A 23,083-nucleotide genomic window follows, 5' to 3' on the forward strand; every position below is an offset into this window, starting at 1 on the left:
AAATATATGGGGTCTAGCCAAGCACCATTGGTGCACTAAGGTGTAATATTATAATATCCTTTTTTCGTCCTTTTCGATACAATATCCTTGAATTTTTTTCTGAATTCTTTAGACAATAAAATTCTAGGAAGCTACCTGGAAGCGCAAGTCGTTTGCTACACTCTAAATATATTTAAATAACATTTAAAAACAAAATATGCCTGGCCAGACCCCAGGGTCTCGATGAGGGCTAAGAAAACGCCTTAGAGCACTATTACACGAGGCAACTTTTGTTGCGGCAACTCTTGGTTTATAGGCGAGGGGGCGACGAGGAGAGGAGAATCGCGCCGAGTTTCCAGTGTTCAGCAACTCGCTTTGTGTTCTTATTCGTAACAGTTCGCTGCGACGTTTTTCGGCATTCGTGTTCTTTCTTTCGTAGTACATAGTTGCATTTGCGTATCTTTTTTTTTGAAATTAATATTTTGAATATATTTAAAAAATTGAATTTCATCTTTTGGTAAGTAATTTGCAAATATGTATACAAATATACATAATATAATATTAATATTTTAGAAAATGGAGTATGACGAAAAAATCGAATTAATTAAAGATATTGTGAAATGTATGGAGGAAGCCATACAAATTGATTCAGACGATAGTAAAAAGGGTGATATATCTTTGTTTTAATAAATTGACAGAGCTGATTAATATATGTGATAGAGTGGCCCAAATACCTATAAGGAAAAAGAAACGACAATGGGTTAAAGTAAAGTGAAAGAGAAGGAGAAAAAAACTCGAACAGAGTTGCGCAACACAAGTTGCTCGTGTGAAGCGCTGAACACATAGAGCCCGACAGACTGCAAACTACATCTGTAAAATATTAAAATACACACGTTCTTATGGACACTGTTATTTTGACAGCTGCACGACTACACGACTGCAGGCCGACAGTTGTCGTTCTCGCTAACTTCAGTATCCTCCTATATTTGCCAACGACAGTAGGACGACAGTAGAGTTGACAGTAGAATGGAAGATAGAAAAAGGAGGTAGAGGGTGATGCCACTAATATGTAAAATGTAAAATTATTCACAGCTCTAACAGACTTGAGTTATTTTACAAATAAAAGCATAAAATAGCTCTACTACTGCAGTCTGTCGCAGTCATTGTGTTTACCACTTGAAGGTAATGGGCGACAGCAAAAGAGAATCGCCCGAGAATTAGCAACAAAAGTTGCTTCATGTAATCGCGGACTTAACGATTCTGAAAAACAGACGTTCGGCGACAAGAATATGAATAAAGCGTCACTTTGATTGAAACCAAAGATAAAATGATAGGAAACTCTTTGTTTGGTGAGAGCACTGTCAAATACGCATACGTATTCATCAGTGATGCCACTCTAAATAAATTGGAGTTAGGCATTATTATATATGTATTTAGAAAATGTGTAGTTTCCACTTCACCATTGAGGATTGAGATATGCAAAAGGCGTGTTACCGAAGTTAGTTTTGGGTGCTCGGTTCTCCAGTAAGGGAGTGTAAATAATTTTACAAACTACCGACATCTACAGAATTTCAACAACGCACTGATTTTAGCAGTTCGTTTTAGCGCTATTCTTCTCAGATCCTAGATTTTTTACTAACAGCTAATTGACGGGACCCTGATTATGTTTAGTTGCCAGCTCAGAAAAAAGATCAGGGTCCGCTGCAAGCTGCATAACTAGAGAGTAAGAAAGAGAGTGTAACAGTGAAAGCGGCCACCAGAAAAGTTCGAAAATCTAAGTAACCAGAAATATTTTCGTGTGTCTTTATTTCTTACAGTGTCAAACTAAGTTCAAAGGCTAATAGTTTGCATCCTTAGATACATAAAGAGATTATATCATTATACATTTCGTAATAAATTCTTTTATTCTTAAAATGCCAACCTTTATTTTATATTTATAACACATTTCAAATACAGCGTTAGAATGGACATACATACATATGCACTTATGTACATATATACATATATGTTCTATCTGATGTATCGAATGTGCACAAGTAAAACAGAGTTCTATAATGTTGCAGCAAATCCCCATAATCATATATGTTTATTTCTTTTGTTTTTTGAACATTTCTGTTACTCTTTAAGCAAAATTACGGTGTTATTCCTAACCTTTATATCAAATTTTAAGTTGAAAATTTTACATTTGTTCACCTTTGTTATTTTGAGCCCACTGGCAATTTATGAAAATGTAATATTTTCGAACGGCAGTTACTTATGCGCTGTCTATAAATTCTTATTAGATAAATCATAAGGCTCTAATTAGTACATTCGAAATTTTTTGCAGATCTTAATATTTTGTTGTTGGGCAAAATGTATTTATTTCTGTGCAAAAAGTTATGGATACATATTGAAAAATGAAGTTAAGACTTTAGAAAAGTAATAATCGAAGACGAAAAAATGAGACTTTTAGATATGCAATGGAATGAATATAATTTAACAAAACATTGTGAGCAATAAAAAGTTCAGTTATGTGTTAATATTACATGTATATTACTACATAAAATGTTGGTGTGCACAATTAATTTGTTTCTTTTTGTTTCATAACGATTTAGCGAAGATGGTATTTAATATGTACGCGCATTGCATGTGTCAAGCTTTATATTCTTTCACTATTTTATCAATATTTCGCTGTAACAGTTTGATTGGCTGATTATAATATAGTTTTGTGATTATATTGTATATCATGCGCATTTTTGACTCATCTTCTTACATCAGGACATCATATCATTACTTTCATTACATCACCGTGCACAACGGAGTCTCTCTTTTTAGTAATCTAAACGCGTTTACTGATCCTCATCACCAAGTTCGTGTTTAATTTTTGAAAAATCAAAATCTTCACCAGTGCCTCTTTTAAATATATCTAATACATCCAAACAAGTAGTCTCGAAGTGTGTAGTAGCGTCATAAGATTCCGAAATAAAAATCTGTGAATCAATACCATTGTCAATTGGCTCCAAATAATCAGAGATCGTAATAAACTTTTGTGCTATGGGTTCCAGCAAATCAAGTCCAGGCTTAATTTCATTCTCTGGTTGGTCAGATTCTACAGTAGTCGACACCATACCAACAAACCAGCCTTTAGCAGCTACCTGATGAGTATAGCTAACAAGAGATACATATATGTCCGATTTACGTCCAACTTGCTTTTGTGGAATGATTATCTGAGTAGATAGTGCGTCCTTGGTGTTCGCAACTGGGTGATCCAAAATGCAAATGCAACGAATTACTTTGCCCTTCTTGCGTACCTACACATATGACATATTTATTTATTAATTCTCATAATACTATAAGATAAAGCTTATAATATTTATAGCAAAATGTTACTATCTCAAGTGACAAAAATTAGTTTTCAAATGCCGTTTTAAAATATTCCCTTTTACGGTTTGCAACTTCACTGAGTTTAATTGAAATTAAAGCTATTACACTCGTGACCACGCAAAGCTTACCACTAAAAATTTTCAAGTATTGTGCATATTTGACAATACTTTATAGCTGCTACTTTTTGCGGTATAGACATTTTTTATTTAGAAATAAGTTAATGAAATATTATTTATTTAAACTATTAAAAATTAAAAACAAAACACATTGAGCTTTAGACAAAATCATTTGAAAAGTAGTGAGCTTTACAAAATGAGCAAATGAGAGAATGACATGCGATGAAAAATTATATTTTTAAATTTCATTTAATTTACACTATGATTGAAATTAATGTTTTATTTTATTTTTTTTTTTAATTGAAACACGAAGTTAAGTCGCGGTATTACTTTAAAAACAATAAAATCGGCCGCTTTGTATAAGCACAGAAAAGCTAGTTTGTGTTTTACTCATTAAACGTGATAAATTGAAAACTATAATTATAATTAGATAATATAATTTAGTTTACTTCTGCTTACTAAAAACTTAACAAAAAACATAATTGAAGAAAATCCCGAACGAACCAAAAACACCTAAGAAAATTTAAGAAAGTATAGTAGTAAGCTTTGCGTGGCCACGAGTGTAAATTTCAGATCATTCAAGTTTTTTTTGTATTATGAACGTTACTGTTAACTAAAGTTGTTAAGAAGATTTTAAATGGCATGACGCTACATTAAATCTCAAATTGACTAAAAAAATACATTCCTAAGAATAGTAGATGTATCAACTCCTAATGTTCGCAATATTTGTTTATTAATTTTATATTTCTTACATCCAAATTGATTCGAGCAGTTTCGTAATTTTTCCATGCTCTTATAGAAAATAACTGATCAAAATAGTTTTAAATTATTTTAAACAGTTTATTTATTTTTTTTCCAATTAATTAATTTTTTCTGGAAATAAGTTGCCTAGAACTGCTTTGAATAATTTGTAATTTTTTGATAATATAGTTGGAAACCGTAATTAGGAATTCAATTATGCCCGACTTATTTTTTATTTTTCTTAAATGCAGTGAGATATTAAATTTTATCATCGTATTCTTACCCTATCGGGCACATAGCTGGGGTCACAATAGATTTGCTTGCATTTCGCGACTTCATCTCCAGAGCGCACACCAACCACTTTACCTCCTTCGCCCAATACTATTTCATCAATTGGTTTATCTAACATATAAGTTCCCCCATAAATTGCAGATAAACGTGCAAACCCTTGTGGCAATTCACCAAGTCCATACATGGGGTACAAATACGGCGATTTTCCATACCGAGCCAAGGAGTCTGAATATAGCTTTATACGGCGAATTGTATTCGCTGCTGGTTCATTCAAATACTCGTCATCACGGAAAAGAGCTAACGCATGGCCAGTGAAATCTTGTGTATTCTTATCCAAGCCAAACTTATCGTAAAGTGCCTGCATATTTGACTTAGATGGATCGAAGTCTTTCCAGGTTTTTGGATCATCTTCCTTAAAGTCCTGAACGTAAACTAAGAAATTACGGAAACGACGTTTCTCAAACATGCCTGAAACAAGAAAAAACATATTTATAAAATATATTACTACTATAAACTCCATATGTACTGGTATTGTTGATTATATCCTAAATAATAACATACATTCGATTGTTATTTTGTTAAGCTATTATTAAATGTATTGAAGAATAAAACTTTAAAAAAATAAAAAACCTTCTTCAGACAGTTTACAATATTTCACAAAACCCATGAAATTTAAAATTAAATTAAAAGAAAAGCCTTGCTTTCTATTAATTAATGAAATTTTAAAATTTATTTTGAAGTTTCAATAGAAAAAAATGTATTTTGTAATAGATAACTTACGTTTTGCACGCTTTATCATTGAGCACTTCTATAGAATGCCATGCAATTTTCTTACCAGACAAGGTATCGCCAATAAAATTATCAATTGTTGTACTTTGAAAACGGTACTTTCCTAACATAAACAGAAAAATTTATATCCGATAAAGCGAAAAAGCATAGAGCATTTAAAAAAACGCTTGTTTACCTACAGTATATCCATATAATTATGTATATAAATACTATACATCTCGACAGACGATGTACATTGCTAACAATGTGTCAAACACATGGCCAATGAGGTTGGCAATATTCTTGTGTCAGCATTTGATATCATGAAATAATCATACGCTTAAAAATTTGAAAATACTGTGTTCTGGAGTTTAGAGATCTTTATGCTATGGAAGAGCATCTCCTAAAAGATATTTTATGGGAGGAACGACAGGATTTTAACAATTTTTGCAGAATGACTATTGCGCTACTAAATTTAAAATATCCGACATGAAACTGCCTTCGGTATATAAGTACATATGTAAATGAACTATGTTGACTCTTCGAAATTTTTATAGAAATGAAAACTGATCTGTCTCACTGCTAAAGTGACAGTTCACTGCATGCAATAGTTACGGGGCATCTCAACAGGCAAAAATTTATTTTATACTAACAACGTACGTATTGCCTGTGGAGATTCCAAATTGCTTTAATAATTTGTATGCCATGTATGCTCATATTAAATTTATTTTAATTGGTATATAAAATTTTTCTCCTTTTTTTTCCACATAAATTTTTTTCATCCATATAAAAGTTTAAACAGTTTAAGATCTCAAAACATGCGCTACATCAGCTCGAACCTACCTACCCGACGCCTTTTTAGCAATTGACAGTTGACAGAGTTCAGGAGGTTTTGATGTTTAGCAATTGAAAAATAGGAGGAAAAAATATGTAATCGGAGGAATTTGTTACCGCCGTTGAAGACCACTAATAAAATGTGTAAAACAACGAAAATTGAAGAAAATGTGGAATATAAATGTATTTGATAAAACGTTTTGTATTATGCTGCATCATAGTATCAATTTTTAATGGAATTTTGATTAATGGAGAGCTAACAAGTTTAAATGCCTTTATTAAATATTAAAAGTTCAAATAACAGTTGTTTTAATACACCATAAAACATACATATCACTGGTGTTGAAACGCCGTTTTAAATTTTTTATGACGATGGCAAAATTTATGTGGAAAATGAAAAAAGTATAATAGTGGAGCGCCGTAAGGTTTATAGCTCGGAACCCAGGGACAGTCAATGAATCCGTATAACATGTGTTTGACTGCATTATTAAAACCTCAAATAAAAAAGTTAAAAAAAAATTGGCCGCATATAACAATCCGCGTGATACTTAGCTTCCTGAGCTACTAAATCTAACACGCCTACAATTCTTTTATGGATATTGCGACAATATTCACTTCTCTCTTCACTTATCAAATTTAGTATCGTTTTCTTGAAATCAGAATTAGTTACGTAGCTGATTTGTTGTCCTGACGATTTGGATTTTCTTTTTTCCTTCCTTTCATCCGCTTCTTTTTCACATAAAAAGCACCTATTTTTCAAATCAAAATCAATAGGAGTAGCCGCTCGAAGTTTTTTATAGGTGGAGAGCAAGCTGGTGTGGTTTTTTTTTAATAAGAATTAATACACCCTTTATTTATATATTTTTGTCTGCATACTGAATGCACGTAGACAAATTCGCGGCGGCTATATTATATTCTTAATCTGGAACATCTGCTGTTTACAACCATATCACTTTTAACCCTGAAATCATGGGATAGTATGCTAAAGCTGTCCCTTTTTATTAAATATAGTACCTTATTTTAAAACTTATTCTGTCCGTATTTTGAATTGCCGGCATCTTGATTTATCGGTATTTTGATTTGTCGGTATTTTTATTGCTGAAGTTCTAAATTTCGAGATTTTAATTGTCGGCATTACGTTATATACAAGCATTTTTTCTACAAAGTTATTTCTCGGAAAAAAGATTCCATGTTTTAAGACTTAAATAATTGTTGTATAATGTTTATTTACCAATTCAATTAATAAATGTTTGATCAAAAGTCTATTATTGGTACTGGGGTCCACATATTCGATACCTACGAACTTGAACAGGTTTGGTTGGATTTGGACACCTTTTCATTATAAAGTGACACACTTTTATGGAATTATTCGTGCAAAGCTTTATCCCGTTATATTAATTGCTTCTTGATTTGTGTACTGGAAAATGAAAGAAACAAATAGAATTTCAAATGGTGTTATATTCGAAGTAGGCGTGGTTGTAGTCCTATTTTTGAACTGTGAAAAAGGAATATGATAAGAATTATACGTACTTAATTTAGTAATTTTCGAACTGTCGGTATGATTTCATATAGGATTTTGAAATTTGATTTTGTGGCTTTAGTGGTTTAGGAGATACACATTAAAGTGTTACATAGGTTTATGGGTTTCAAAAACTCGATTTTTTAATGTCTTATTAAATTCTACAACACCTTTAGAATATCTGTCTAAATTTTCAAGTTGATCCGGGTATAGTATCGGAAATACAGCTTTCAGAACTTGTGCGACAACTAGGCTAAGCGCGCCGTTTATTTTTAAACGAGTTTTTCTCGAAACTGTTGTTGTTTTAATGGTTTGTAAATCCTTGTTAGGATGGTAAGGTTTATCTGTTTGTCGTCGACGTCATCTAACGGGAGGCCCAGGAAACGTGCTGTTTCGACGGGGTCGGACCAAAGAAAAAGGGTGTTAGATGAGTGGGGTTCGCAGGGCATGCAAAGAGGTGGTCAGTGTCATGCGGAGACTCGTTGCATGCAGGACACACATTGGATATGTCGGGGTCTATTCTGGATAACCTAACCTGTAGTTTAACCTGCTACAATATCCAGAACGAAGCTGCGCTAGGGTCACTCGCTTTTCTTGAGGCAACTCGAGCTCTTCGTCTGCGATGGGTGGTGGTTTGACTCCAAGAACGCCAGGGAGTCGTTGAAGTTGTTGATAGCTCCACTGTGAATGGCGGTCAGTAGCTGTCGGAAGTCAGTTGCGTCCGAAGTCCGGTACTGTACGATGTCGTCGATGTAGTCAAGAAAAGACCTCTTGATGCTCCTAGGAGGCGGTTCTGCTCCAAGCAGGTGGCTGCAAGGGTGATTTCTACGAAAACATCCCAGCAGGAACTGCTTAGAGAGGAGTTCATTATGCTCCTTAACTGGGACATCAAGAGGCATCCCGTCGTGGTCCGGAGTGCAGTATTCTGACAAGTTTGGAGTTTCCTCATCTGCGTACCACTGTATCCAGGCGACCATATTGGTGCTGCGTAATTAAGGACCAGCCGGCCGACTGCCTTTTATGTTGCCAACAACGTTTCTTTGTCTTGTCCCCATGTGCTGCCGGCTAGCGACTTGAGGATTTTGTTGCGGCTCTGTACCTTGGCGATAATCACGGTCGTATGGGGAGTGAAGGAGCATAGACTATCAAAAGTTACACCTAAAATCTTTGGGTTATTGACAGCTGGAATTTTGACGCCATCGACTGCAATATTGAGTTCAAGTCTATACAGCTTCGTCCAGATCGTAAAAATGGTCGCTGTGGATTTTGTGAGAGAAAGTGTGAGGAGTGAGGAAACGAGAAAGACGCCATCGATTCCATTGCCCGACGTCAATATCGTGCAATCATCTGTGTACGAGATAATGGAAACCCCCTCTGGTGGCTGTGGGAGTTTCGAAATGTAGAAGTTAAACAGTAACATGGAGAGGACATCACCCTGCGGAACCCCCTGTTTAATTCTTCTCAGTTTAGATGTTTCATCTCGAAATAGTACGGATGATTGACGACCGCTCAGGTAGTTCATAGTCCATCTCTTCAGTCCTGGAGGAAGCGTAGTTTTTTTGATGTTCTGCAGTAGGGTTGTGTGGTTGACTGTATCAAAAGCTTTTGACAAGTTCAACGCCACGAGGATCGTTCTCTTTCGGGATGGTTTCTGCGTGAGGTCACGAACTATCTGAACGTTTATGACGCTAAGTGCTGTGGTGGTGCTGTGTACTTTTCGGAATCCATGCTGGTGGCTGGCTAGGCTCAGGTGGAGAGTGAAGGTCGGGAGTAGCAAGGCCTCAGGCTTTGCTTGACGACAAACACAGATTTACACTTACCGATCCAAATAAGGTTAGATCGCCGAAAAAACAGGTTCGGATGAAATCCGAGTCAATTCCGGTGCGTAGAACCAGCTGTCGTGGGAATCTCGAAACTGTTTTTCAAGCCGGTTGGCAAAATTACTCGAGTACTACTCAAGCGATATCGTGAAATTTTCCACAGATCAATTACAACTATTTAAAAAAAAATTTAATTTAAAAAAAAAAATGTCCTCCAAAAATCCAATTTTCGGTTTTTTTTACATCCAAATTTTAAGTCATGGTTTTGACTAGAACACTTATTTTTACCCTTTATATAAGAAGTTATCTTGCCAAAGCTGGCTCATCTTTTTTCCAAGGGGTCACCGGAAATGGCGTCACAATGGTCGAGTTTAAAATATTTTTTTCCAAAAATTTCGGAATTTCCTTGTTAATGGTTAATGTTTGTAACAATAAAAAACTCTAATAATATATTTAATTTTTTATATGAGACAAAAAAATTGAAGAAAGGCTGTTTTTTACCCGAGGAAACCCCCTTAAACTTATTAGAGGGCGACGAAACGTCGCCTTTTCCAAAATGTTTTCCCCACGGGTGCTCCTTGCAACTGTGATCCCCTGTGTAAAATTAAAGTTTTATATCTTAATTTTGTGCTTGATGACACTTTATAGGTTTTCGGTTTAAGTCGTTGTGTGGGGGTGGTAGCCGTCCGATTACGCCTATCTACGAACTCGTATTTTTGTTTACTAAGGAACGCGCGTGCCAAGTTTCTTCAAGATATCTCAATTTTCACTCAAGTTGCAGTTTGCACAGACAAAGGGACGGACGGAGAGAAAGACCGTCACCCGGATTGTAAGCATTGTAAGAAACCGCTTGGAGATAGCAATCCAAAAAGCCGGCGGATTATCAGAGAGACAATACGGCTTTATTAAAAAGAGGTCCACTATCGACGCACTAAGAGAAGTAGTCGACACTGCGAAATGTGCAATAAGTGGAAAAAGATGGAAAGGTGGTACAAAAAAATACTGCGCGCTAATAACCCTGGATGTAAAGAACGCGTTCAACTCCGCAAAATGGGCAAATATAATAAAAGCTCAACACGATATACACGCTCCTCATTATCTAATAAATATTATAATGAGTTACTTTCAAAATAGGAGATTGCTATTCGAGACGGACGAAGGCACTCAGAGCTACACTATCTCCAGTGGAGTTCCGCAAGGCTCGGTTTTAGGCCCGCTGCTATGGAACCTGATGTACGACGGAGTGCTAAGAATACCGCAATCACAAAGTGTGAAAACAATCGCATATGCGGATGACCTCATAGTGGTAGCTGTAGCTAAACATCTGGATGACCTTCGGATCAAATGCAACGACAGCATAAATGGTTTGCGCAGATGGTTCGCTACCATGAGTCTAGAGCTCGCTGAGCAGAAAACAGAAGTCCTGCTCATAAGCTCCAGGAAAATTGAGGAGAAAATATCGCTCACCATAGGAGAAAGTGAGATTACTTCACAGCCGCAGTTGAAGTACCTTGGGGTAATAGTGGACTCGCGACTCAAGTTCAAGGAACACTTGGAAAATGCGACGCGTAAAGCAAATAAAATATATAATGCGTTATCTAGAATGATGGCAAATAAAGGCTGTGTGCGTTCCAGCCGACGATGTTTAATAGCTAAGGTAATAAGTTCAGTTATCCTGTATGCGGCTCCAATATGGATACAGGCGCTAGAAATAAAATCATATGCTAGACCAATTAACACAGTGCATAGGCTTTCAGCAATACGCGTGATAAGTGCTTTCCGAACCATTTCAAATGACGCTGATGAGGTACTAGCCAGTATGGCACCGATTGACATCCAGGGAGACGAATTCGCGCGAATATATAACTTGTCGGAGATGTCTACCACAGCAAAAAGAGGTGAGAGAATTAAAAGCATTGAAATGTGGCAGCAGCGGTGGCAAACTTCATGCAAAGGACGTTGGACCTACCGACTGATCTCGGACATACATTCGTGGATAGGTAGACAATATGGGGACCTTGATTACCACCTTACCCAAATACTCAGTGGACATGGTTGCTTCAGAAGCTACCTATTCAAATATCGTCATGACTTTAGTCCATACTGTCCGACGTGTACAGAGTGTATAGAAGACTCTGAACACGTGTTCTTTTATTGCCCTCGGTTTTCAAGAATAAGGGAAAAGTTGAAAACCACCCTGGGGGGTAGTTTCTCGGTGGAAAATTTGACTGCACTTATGTGCGAGTCCTCTGTAAAGTGGAAAGCTGTTAGCGGAGCGGCAAATCTAATTATGACAAAATTGAGACATTTAGAACAGATTAGGCGTCAGTCAGTCAGTGCAATAAGGAGACTTAAACGTCTTCTTCTCTCCCATGAAGTAATACTTTGTCCAGTGGTCCCGTGGGAGAGACATAAGGTGGGAGTAGGTTAGGTTTAGCGGATTAAAGTCCCGCACTCCGACTTTCGATGCTTCCTCCTACTATAAAAAAAAAAAACGTCACCCGGATTTCAACTCGATTTCATCCTGATGATTTATATAAAACCCTATGTCTATCTCGCTTAGTTTTAGGTGAGGGATCACCAACCGTTAGGTGAACAAAATGTTGTTTGTACATGTTGCCTCTTCAAAATGTTAATTGAAATGAAAACCGCTCTATCAAACCATATAACAATATTGTCAGCAATCCAGATTTTAAGCAATCTTAAGTTATCTGTAGAGATACCCTTTAAGTAATATATTCATTAATGTTTGTTGCTCATGCTTCCCTCTTGTAAAATTTATTAAATACATTTGTTCATCAATGAATTATCTTCTTTGAGAATCGGTCGGACATTAATGTATGATAGAGAGAAGCCCTTCAATTCTAAGTTTTTATTTATATACATAACCAAAAATTTTTTATTTTTTTTTTTTTATTTTATAAAAGCTTACATAATAATACAATTATTATACAAACTTAAGAAACTACGCAGCACTAGCATCATGGGCTATCGGCCGACTGGTTATGTTATATGCGTCGAAGAAGGTCGCTGTCTTTCAAAAAGTTGTAGATTTTCGAAATGTTGTTGTTTGAGGGATCCATCAATAAAATTATTGGATCAGTATTATTGAAGTTTGACAGTCTATGAGTTTGAAGTGCTGGACAATGTTGCAGAAGATGCAATAGATTTAAATCTGAATCACAAAATGGGCATTGGTAGATCTGAGTGCCATTTAGTATGTGAGCGTGTGTGATAATGGAGTGGCCAATGCGAAGTCTGATATATGGAATGATATAATTAGATGAAAGCGATGACGGAAAGGATGGTTTGATACGATTTGAATTTATTCTAGAGTAGTGGTGTCTGTAATTCATCCAATCAACCGCCAATTTAGTGGATCTTTGTTGAATAATAAGCCGTTTTATATCACTCTTAACAAACAAGGCAGATGTAGTTGTTGGAGTGATGCACACCTCCTTAGCCACCGAGTCCGCAAAAGTATTTCCAATGATTCCAGAGTGACCGGGTATCCACATTATTTTTAGTCTATGTGCTAACGAAAACAACAGCGATCTAATGCCAATAATGACGTCATTGTAGTTACTGCGGTTTTTTAAAGCTTGAAAACACGATAGACTATCTGTACAGATGATGAATTTACCAAGGTTTTGTTGGGCATACTGGACAGCTTTGAGAATACCCGTAGCTGTAGCGGTAAAAATTGAACAAAATGGAAATAATAAACCATACGATTTTCTTTGTTGGTTATCATCAACTACAGCAAAAGATGTATGCGACGATTTGGAGCCATCAGTATATATAAACTGCCAACCAAAAGATTTGAAGTGCGCAGATAATTCCAAAAATCGAGATTTATACACAGTGCTTGGAGTGATGGATTTGCGAAGAAAAGTAAGATCACTAATGAAAGAAGATTCATTTACTTTCCACGGTGGAATATATTTACTGCAAGGCAGCAATATTTTTAAGCGGCAACTCATTGGTTTTAGCAAACAAAGCGCTTTTAAAAATAGAAGACGGTATTTTAGGAGACCTCTTTCTGCAAAGTGATGATTGAAAGTCCTTTTTTATAGTAAAGTTCGTGCTGAGTATGAGTTTTGAATAAAGCTTATTTAAGCTATCTTCCACTGCATCTTTTAGAGAAGGTAGGCCAGCTTCCGTCAGTATGTTTTTAATTGGCGATGTTGGAAACACTCGAAGAGAACAACGAACTGAAGAATGATAGGGCGCAGCAAGCATCTTTAGATGATTCTTAGAATGATGTCCATAAATTTCCAAGCCATAATTAATTACAGATGAGATGAGGGCTTTAGTGACGTTGACCAGAAGTAAGAAAGCCGAGCCGATGAGTGAGCACTTACATAGAGAGGTATTTAATAATATTTAAATTAACAAAAAGTCTTTTTCTTATATACTGACAATGTTTCTTAAATGTATACTTAGAGTCTAATACAATACCAAGGAACTTAATACTATCTGTACACAAAATGTTTGTATTATCAAATGTGAGCGTTGGGATAGTACATTGATGTTTTTTACAAATATGAAAAAGTTTCGATTTAGGAAAAGATATTGATGTGCCTGAAGTAGAGGACCAACGAGAAAGACGCAATAAAATTTCAGAGAAAGTAATTGTTACTGAAGTCAAATTTGAAGTTTTTGAGAATAAAATTAAATCATCAGCATAAATCTGATGCCGGATAGTAACAAAATCTGATAGAATGGTACTGATTTCATCAAATGCAATAGTAAAATGGGATCACCGAGAGCGGTGACCCTTGTGGGAATACCATTATCTAATGGTAGAACAGAGGATGAAACATTGGATATGATAACACTTAATTTACGGTTGGATAGGAAAGATTTGACAAAGTTAAAAATACGAGAACCCACTCTCCACCTACTAAGCTGTCTTAACACTACGTGAATCCCAATCCTGTCAAATGCTTTTAGGAAATCTAAAGAAAGAATAGAAACATGATTTTTGTGGGACAGAGTATCAGAGATAAAGTGATCAAGGTGCAGGAGAGCATCCAACGTACCCTGCCCCCTCTTGAACGCAACTTGGTTGTGCGAAATGAGATTATTAGATTGAGCATACCAGGCGAGTCTAGTAGCAATAATCTTTTCAATCAATTTACCAAGGCAAGGAAGAAGGGAAATGGGACGATAACTGCTGACCACACCAGGAGGTTTACCAGGTTTTAAAATAGGAATAATCGCGCTAGTCTTCCAGAGGACAGGGTAGTTGCCACTGAGAAAAATACTATTGTAAAGTTTGACTAGACGGGATATAAGGAATGGAGGAAGGTGCTTGATGATAAGGTAAGAGATTTTATCAATGCCAGGAGTTTTGCCCTTGACTGACGAGAGGGCTAAATTAAAATCAAGTTCAGATATATCGGCATCTAAATATTCAGCTGATTGAGATAAGGTGGAAGGAGGAAGGTAAGGAGAGCAAAGATAAGAAAGTTTACTAGAGGAAAAATCAGAAGAGAAATTGGAGTCCAAAGAAATATTGGAAAAGTGGGTGGCAAACTCTAAGGCTATATCTTTGGGATATAGTAGAGTGCCCCGAGGAGTATTTAAATAAGTGATAGGAGAAGAAGGTGATAAACCAGCCAGTCTTTTCATATCAGTCCAGATTTTTCTAGAATCCGAAGAAGAAGTGATATTATTCGTAAATTCTTGGAAACAATGAACCTTAGCAGCCTTAGCTTTATGGCGAAAAAGTGCATTGTGGATTTTTGTAAGCTATTAAGTTTGCACTAGAACGTAAACGTTTAAATTGATGCCATGCGATCTGTTTCAGATTTCTTAGTGCAGAAAGCTCATTATTCCACCAAAGAGGAGCAAGCTTGACTGGTTTAGAAGAAGAAAGGGGAAAAGAATAGTTAGAAGCAGAACGTATAATTTTTTGGATTCTAGAAGCCTCTTGATTTATATTGGAAGAAAATGGGAAATAACGTGAATGCGAAAAACAGGCTTCTTCAAACCTATCCCAATCAGCCGAATCAGTTCTAAACCGAATCCTGGGCTTAAAAAATGAATGAGGGCGAGAAGTAGATATTTTGGAAAGGATGGGAAAATGATCACTGCCATGGAGATCATCAATACAACACCAGGATATTTTTGAGGAGAGGGAGGCAGAACATATGGAAAGATCAATATTAGTGAAGGTAGAGTGAGTGGAAAAATGGGTGGGGGAACCATCATTTAAAACAATGCAGTTGGATCTTAGTAAGGCATCCTCAATGCTACGTCCCTTGGAGTTAGCCGAAGCAGAGCCCCAAAGGGGACTCCAAGCATTGAAGTCACCACACAAGATAAAAAGGATTTGAACCGGAAGGAATAAGATTTAAAAATTCAGTAGTAGAAAATGATTGATCAGGAGGGGAATAAGCACAGATGATTGAAATTTTATAGGGGGCGAGGATCTCAATAGCTACAGAAGAAAAAATTGAAAGGGGTATGGGAAGTAATACGTGAGGTAGATTTCTTTTAACTAGGATGGCAACTCCCTGCTTGTTGGTGGTGTTATGTGGGAGATTAATAAAATATCCCACATAAGCCCTAGGGGTAAAAGCTGAGGCATTATAAGATAGGTGAGTTTCATTCAACAGGATAATAGATGGATTGTACGATCCCATAAGTAACTCTAAGTTAATATAATTATTAACATAACCGTTAATGTCCCATTGAAGAAGTGTAATCATATCATATGTAAACTTATAAAAGAAAAAAGTTAAGCTACGAATATTTTATTTAAACTAAATGTCTTCATTGTAAGAAGGAAAATTGGGTAATGCAAGAGGATCTTGCGAGCAGGAGAGGGTGGGGGAGGGTGTGATAGGACAGGAGGAAAGGATATTGAGAGGAGAGTCAGAGATGGATAAAGGGGAAAAGAGAGGGGAAGGAGAAGTGACAGAAAAGGAGGTAGGATGGGTTGGAAGGAATTGTTTAGATGAATTGATGTCTGTAGTTGTTGTTAGATTAGTTTTGGTAGGATTGTTGGATTTGTTATTAGGTGTTGTTTCATTATTGATTTGATTAGTATTGTTAGAAATTTTAGCTATAGAGGCAAAAGAGTTTGCATTAGAAGTTGTATGAGAAAATTGAATTTTATACTTGGTAACAGCTTCACGCATACTACATTTATAAATAGTTTTAATTTTTAATATTTCTTTGGATTGTTGACATTTAGGGCAAGTATTAGATGATGCCGGGTGGTCGCCCGAGCAATTTGCACACATTATTCTCTTACATTCAGTAAGGTGGGGTATGATCGGAAGGGAGGTTGCAGAGACACAAGAAGGTGAATTACGGCAGTATTTTGCTGTGTGGCCAATTAATTGACATTGCTTACAACGCATAGGATTAGGGTAATACGGACAGGACTAAGTGAGGTTCTCCAGGCAACATCAATTCTTTCAGGAAGTTTGTATTTATCAAAAGTTAATAAAACTACACCCGTAGGATACTACGGGAGCCGTCAGCAATTCGTGAAAACTTATGTACAGCAGAAACACCCTGCTCCTTAAGACCATCAACAATATCTTCTTCTGATAAGTTATTCAGGAATGGGGCGTATATGGTGCCTTTAACCGTATTCAAAGTATTATGAAGCTTGACATTGATATGACCTCCGCCAGGTAAAATTTTTGCAGAAAGAAATTTGCTAGCTGTTTTGTTGTTATTTACAAAGAGCAGTAGTTGTCGTCCAGCGATGACATGACCAAAAATTTTGGATCATCCGTGTTTGAGACTGGTAATTCTGGAAATTGGTCTAACGGGATCGGATTTGGTTTTTTTCTTTTCTTTTTCATTATTGGAGATAATAGGGAAAACCTATTATCCCCTAATTTGGTGGCCCCAGGGGCCATAGTAAACGCGAATTTTAGTTTAACAAATTAAGAAATTAAGTGATTGAAAAGATATAAAACGATAAAAAAATAATTCACAAACAAAGCACGAGCGTAATATAAACGCAGAACAAACCGTTATACTGTTTTAACAAACTCAATAAGCACAGAGCGAAAAGCAACCGGTTACGATGACAGTTCGACGGTGTATGTAACCAAAAATTAATATCGGTTTTTGTTTGCAAATTCCTTTTCGTTAGTTGATCGCTTGCACATAGTTTCTATAAAAAAAATATTGAGGTAACCAAAGAACATGGTATATTTATTTACATGACACGACAAATACCAGTGTTGCCACATATTGTGTTTTGAAAAAATTATCATCATATCATTTTGTGTTTAACATACATATATGTATGTATCGAGACAATGGTACAAATGGTTTATGTATCTTATGTTAAGAACACCATTATATTTGCATACATTTACAGTGCACTATAACATGTAATTTAATTTACATAGGACATTTAGCGTTGAGCTAAGAAAGGTGGAGAATACAGTGGACCAAAAAAGTTTACATACACCTAGTTCTATTAAATTTCGACACGTTTATTTGTTTCAAAATGGATAAATTTTGTGGTTTTTTTCTATCCATTTCATGATATGTATATTTAGCATTAAATATAGCATATCAAAATATTTTTTTTTTTTACACAAATAAAAAAAATTAAAGTTAAAGCTTAAAATGAGCATAATTTATATCAAAAAAGTTTACGTACACTTATGATTGTTTACATAAAACAAAAGTAATTACAATACTTTTAACGGGTTTTGGCCTACATTTTGTTGCTATTAGTGTCCCTAGACATCGTTGTATGCTCCCCACTCAATTTCTAGTATTATTTCCGGATGTTTTGACCCATTAAGTCCATGATCCAGCTTTTTGGCCTTATTTTGATGAAATTCGATGTTTTCGAATACGGTTTTCCAAAAAGTTCCAGATATTTTGAATAGGATTAATGTCTAGCGATTGCGGGACCTATGGAGTTATTTTTATTTCCATAACAACCATTCACGTACAAGATAAGTTGTGTGTTTTGGGTCGTTATCCTGTGGTAAATAGAAATGGCTGCTATTAACAGCCGATTTAAGCACACTTAAAATTTAAATTTTTTTCCTAAAATGTTCAGATACATATGCTTATACATTTTTGAAATGTACACAAAAAAATAAATCCCCAAACAGTAAGGAATTTGTTGAAGAGTGCTGGTTATCATAGACGAGTCGCGCGTCGTAAGCCATACATATATAAGGTTAATAAAAAGAAAATGTCGGCGTTTGCTAAACAATATTTAAACAAACCGTATTGGTTTTGGGAAAACATTGTGTTCACCGACGATTCAAAATTTAATAAATTTGGTTCGAATAGATCACGAAAAGTGTGGAGAAAGATCAATGAAGAGTCGCAAGGACAAAATGTATTGCCAATGGTAGAGCACTGTGGGGGTAATGTTATGGTTTGCGGGTGTATGGTTGCATCTAGAGTTGGACATTTGGACTTTATTAGTGAAAACATGGATAAGCATATGTATCTGAACATTTTAGGAAAAAAATTTAAATTTTAAGTGTGCTTAAATCGGCTGTTAATAGCAGCCATTTCTATTTACCACAGGATAACGACCCAAAACACACAACTTATCTTGTACGTGAATGGTTGTTATGGAAATAAAAATAACTCCATAGGTCCCGCAATCGCTAGACATTAATCCTATTCAAAATATCTGGAACTTTTTGGAAAACCGTATTCGAAAACATCGAATTTCATCAAAATAAGGCCAAAAAGCTGGATCATGGACTTAATGGGTCAAAATATCCGGAAATAATACTAGAAATTGAGTGGGGAGCATACAACGATGTCTAGGGACAGTAATAGCAACAAAATGTAGGCCAAAAACCGTTTAAAGTATTGTAATTACTTTTGTTTTATGTAAACATTCATAAGTGTACGTAAACTTGTTTGATATAAATTATGCTCATTTTAAGCTTTAACTTTAATTTTTTTTATTTGTGTAAAAAAAAAATATTTTGATATGCTATGTTTAATGTTAAATATACATATCTTGAAATGGATAGAAAAAAAACCACAAAATTTATTAATTTTGAAACAAATAAACGTGTCGGAATTTAATGGAATTAGGTGTATGTAAACTTTATTGGTCCACTGTATGTACATATACAGAAATACAAATTCTTTTAAAATGTTCTAGCCAGATGCATAGTCCTAGTAGGAGTTTCTCAAAAACCATTTAAAATAGCTATTTCGAAATGGCGTAATATCCTTTGTTCGGATGAGTCCCAACTGTCAGATGGAGTAGGACATGGAGCATCTTCCAAATAATACGGCCAAGGTAGTAAATCTAAGTAGCCTTAAAAGTTTGGTATGGCACTCTTTTTATTATCAATAAAAATGATGGATAGGATCATGGATCAAAATACACATTTTATGGGGATATTCAGGAACATTGTGCAGCCATATGCCAGTTGAAATAAGCATCTTAAAATGAACATTCCAGAAGAATTACGATCCAAAACAGTCTCTATATTCTTATTGCTTTAAAACTATGTGCAAGTGATCAACTAACGAAGGGGAATAAACAAAAAAAAAACGTTTATAAGTATACATATATTTTGTCATATACAGGGATGGCACACTGATTAGCACACCCTCCTATATACACTAAAATAACAGAAAAATAAGAAAAAAAAAATATCGTGAAAGGAATTGAAGTATAGGTATACTGAAACTTTTATTAAATAATGTTCAACGAAAACAAATCAGTAATTATAAAAAACATAATAGAATCATAAGACAGGCCAACTCAACAATGGACTTTGGCATCCACTAAGTTTGTTTTCCTAAAGTCGCTGTCTAACAGTCATACTAGGAATGTTTCGCCACATTCCTCGTGCATTGAAGCTCGTATTTGTTAGGAAGTTGCAAATGGATCTTTAAGCACCTGCCGAACAATGAGGCCTTTTTGAGTAGTGGAAGTTCTCCTAATTAAAAAATATATATGGTTATAGATACCGCAAACGATTAGTTTACGAGATATTCGACCTTAAAGTTCAAAAATTCCTAAAATTCGAACATTTCAACAAGCTATTTTACCACATTAAACACACTTTACTCTTTATTATCACATGGCAGCGCTCCATTTCGTCGTAATTTTCAGCACACACATGATGTTCACTACAAGTGTAAAATGTAATTTTTAAAATAAAGATTTCTTCGGTAAAAAAAATGTTAAAAGTGTAAAATGTGGATTTATTTAAAAGTTTATAGTTTAGTTATTTGAAGTGAAAAATTTGAGTAAAGTGCGTTTAATGTGGTAAAATACCTTGTTGAAATGTTCGAATTTTGGGAATTTTTGAACTTAACCCTTAAGGTCGAATATCTCGTTAACTAAGCGTTTGCAGTACATATAACCTTATATATTTTTTTAATCAGGAGGACTTCCTCTTTCCAACGGTACCTTCAAATCGCGGCGCCAAAGAAATCGGAATTGTGCCGGAAACTCCAATTAAGTATGCCGGCAAAATTCCGATTTCGACTTTAAAGCTTAAAGCTATTTCTCTATATTTAACAGACTTTTTGCACATTTTTCACTTCAAATTCATTTAATTAAACTGTAAACATTTAAACAAATTCACAATTTACCCTTTTTGCAGGTTTTATAAGTAAGAAATTTATATTTTAAAAATTACTTTTTACACTCGGGGTGAGCATCATTTAACCATGCTAACCATTATGAGGAAATGGAGCGCTGCCATATGATAATAAGCAAATATGAGCAATTCGCTGAAATTTCTCTTTTCCGTTATAATTCCTTTTCCTTTATTCAATCTTAGGGCTTTGATTTATAATAGCATCCCACGACTTCGGTGTTAAAATGGGTATGTACGGATAGAGGAGATCCCCCAGATCAAGAAATCCAATTTATACCGAAATTTGTGTTTTTTATCCGACCGCCAAAGTAATCGTACCAGGATGCCGTAATTAAAAATTGTTGGAGGAAATAATTTTTTTTCAAAGTGATCTTAATTTGCCTAAAATAAAAAAAAATCGCAAAACTCCTGTACGTGATACAACGAAACACTCCAATAGTCAAAAGCAAGGTTTTGCAAAGAACATTTGAAATTTAGCAAAACAGTACAGATATATGAAACAAAGATGAACCTTGGACTCGATTTTGACAAACTCTGTACACTCTACAAAGTATTAACGTTGTGAGTGCTTTATGCTATAACTCTTTAAAAATAAAATTTCTTAATTTTCGCAGATAGGTATTTGAAGTTCAAAATTTCCACATAACCGGCATATATATATGATTTAAGGTTTTTGATATAAGTGATTTAAGTTAAGGGAGGGACACCCCAGTGTTGGACAGAAAATATAAAACATTAGAATACCGTTCATGGATTTCGAGTATAAAATGGGTATGGGCAAAGCCGACCCTAATACTATCAAAACTGTAACTTTACTCTCTTTACCTTGCATATAAATTTTGAAATAAGACTTTCTATTTATCATTTGTATTTCTTGGTTATATTTATATATCTTCTTTTGCGCCCAATATTTGGTTTTTGCAGACTTTGTCCTTGTCTAACCGATCCTACTAGGTACTAATCTACGCCCCTTACTCTCAACAAAAGCGAAATCGTTTTATAAATGGTTGACGATACGTGTCACGATTTACCAACGAGAAGCAGTAACGATTACAAAAAAATATACATATATAGTATACGATGACCGAAACAAAAAAAATTACTGGCAATGATTGGAAGTTGTCTTCTACGATTTTAATTTAAGATATTATATATATATTCTGACTCACCCATTAAATCAGAAGCTAAAGCTTCTTTCTGGTCAACTGGGACTTTGGCAATTTTTCCTCCCTTGTATACATAACTTCCTTCAATGGATTTGAACTCAAGATAGCGAGTCACGCCCGTATGGATAAGTAATTTTACCAACTGACCATTAGCCATAAGGAACTTAGGTATAAGATCAACATTCCAATCACGTCCTCGCCCATATTTTTCACCAGGAGCTTCAACGTTAAAACGTTGGAATAGTTCCTCTAATGGTGTAATTGATGCAGACTCGCCGCCATAATACTTATTCCGGTCGATATGCAAAACTTTTTTGCCTGATACAGAGAGCATTCCACTTAGAATACACTCCTTTAGACCGGTACCTAACACAATTGCGTCGTATTCTTCATTCATGTTAAAAATATAATATTTTTATAGTAAAAATATTATTATTTTAAATAAATATATTTTTTCTTTATATATGACGAAGGAAAACCCGAACTACACTTTTCGTCACCAAAACGGTCGAATATTCAATAAAATTTTCTACTCGTCAACGAAGATTTGCAAATTGAATACAAGCAAAAAAGAGATGCCGCTATATACAGAAAATACGTTGACTTTCTCTGTATTTTTTGGCTCAGAGTTTACTACTTCCTGACAAGCCTAATTAAAAAGAATATGGTGCATACACACCTAAAAATTGCAGTATACAACAATAAGCAGATTCCTTGCTTTTGCATGATTGCACGATGACACAAAAAGCAAAATATCTATACCGAAATAAGCAAGGGCACGAGAACACATATTGCGCAATCTAGTGAAATAGGAACAGCTGATTCGGTCAATTTATTAAGGGTATGCTCTTGCTCTTGCAAAACCCTTGCACGGTGCACGAATTGCAGAGTTTTC

The 23,083-nt window shown here is 35.2% G+C and overlaps 1 protein-coding gene across 1 annotated transcript; it reads right to left on the reverse strand.

The window, feature by feature from the left end:
- Nucleotides 1-1,768: 1,768 nt before the first annotated feature.
- Nucleotides 1,769-22,713, reverse strand: LOC120781449 (rab GDP dissociation inhibitor alpha). Its single transcript, XM_040113664.1, has 3 exons — nt 22,192-22,713; nt 4,483-4,958; nt 1,769-3,269 (listed from the first exon to the last, which is right to left on the reverse strand). The coding sequence occupies exons 1-3, from the start codon at nt 22,583-22,585 to the stop codon at nt 2,808-2,810; spliced, it is 1,332 nt and encodes a 443-aa protein (XP_039969598.1). The 5' UTR covers nt 22,586-22,713; the 3' UTR covers nt 1,769-2,807.
- Between the last annotated feature and the right edge of the window lie 370 nt (nt 22,714-23,083).

This window comes from Bactrocera tryoni, unplaced genomic scaffold, assembly GCF_016617805.1.
Source record: "Bactrocera tryoni isolate S06 unplaced genomic scaffold, CSIRO_BtryS06_freeze2 scaffold_7, whole genome shotgun sequence".
Taxonomy (NCBI): domain Eukaryota; kingdom Metazoa; phylum Arthropoda; class Insecta; order Diptera; family Tephritidae; genus Bactrocera; species Bactrocera tryoni.

Bases quoted from the DNA above. Each gene is read 5' to 3' on its own strand.
- LOC120781449 (XM_040113664.1), bottom strand. From the start codon at position 22,585: ATGAATGAAGAATACGACGCAATTGTGTTAGGTACCGGTCTAAAGGAG. The intron at 4,959-22,191 runs GTGAGTCAGAAT...TTCTTGTTTCAG, and splicing joins TTTAGCTTCTGATTTAATGG to GCATGTTTGAGAAACGTCGT. The intron at 3,270-4,482 runs GTAAGAATACGA...TCATATGTGTAG, and splicing joins CCAGCTATGTGCCCGATAGG to GTACGCAAGAAGGGCAAAGT.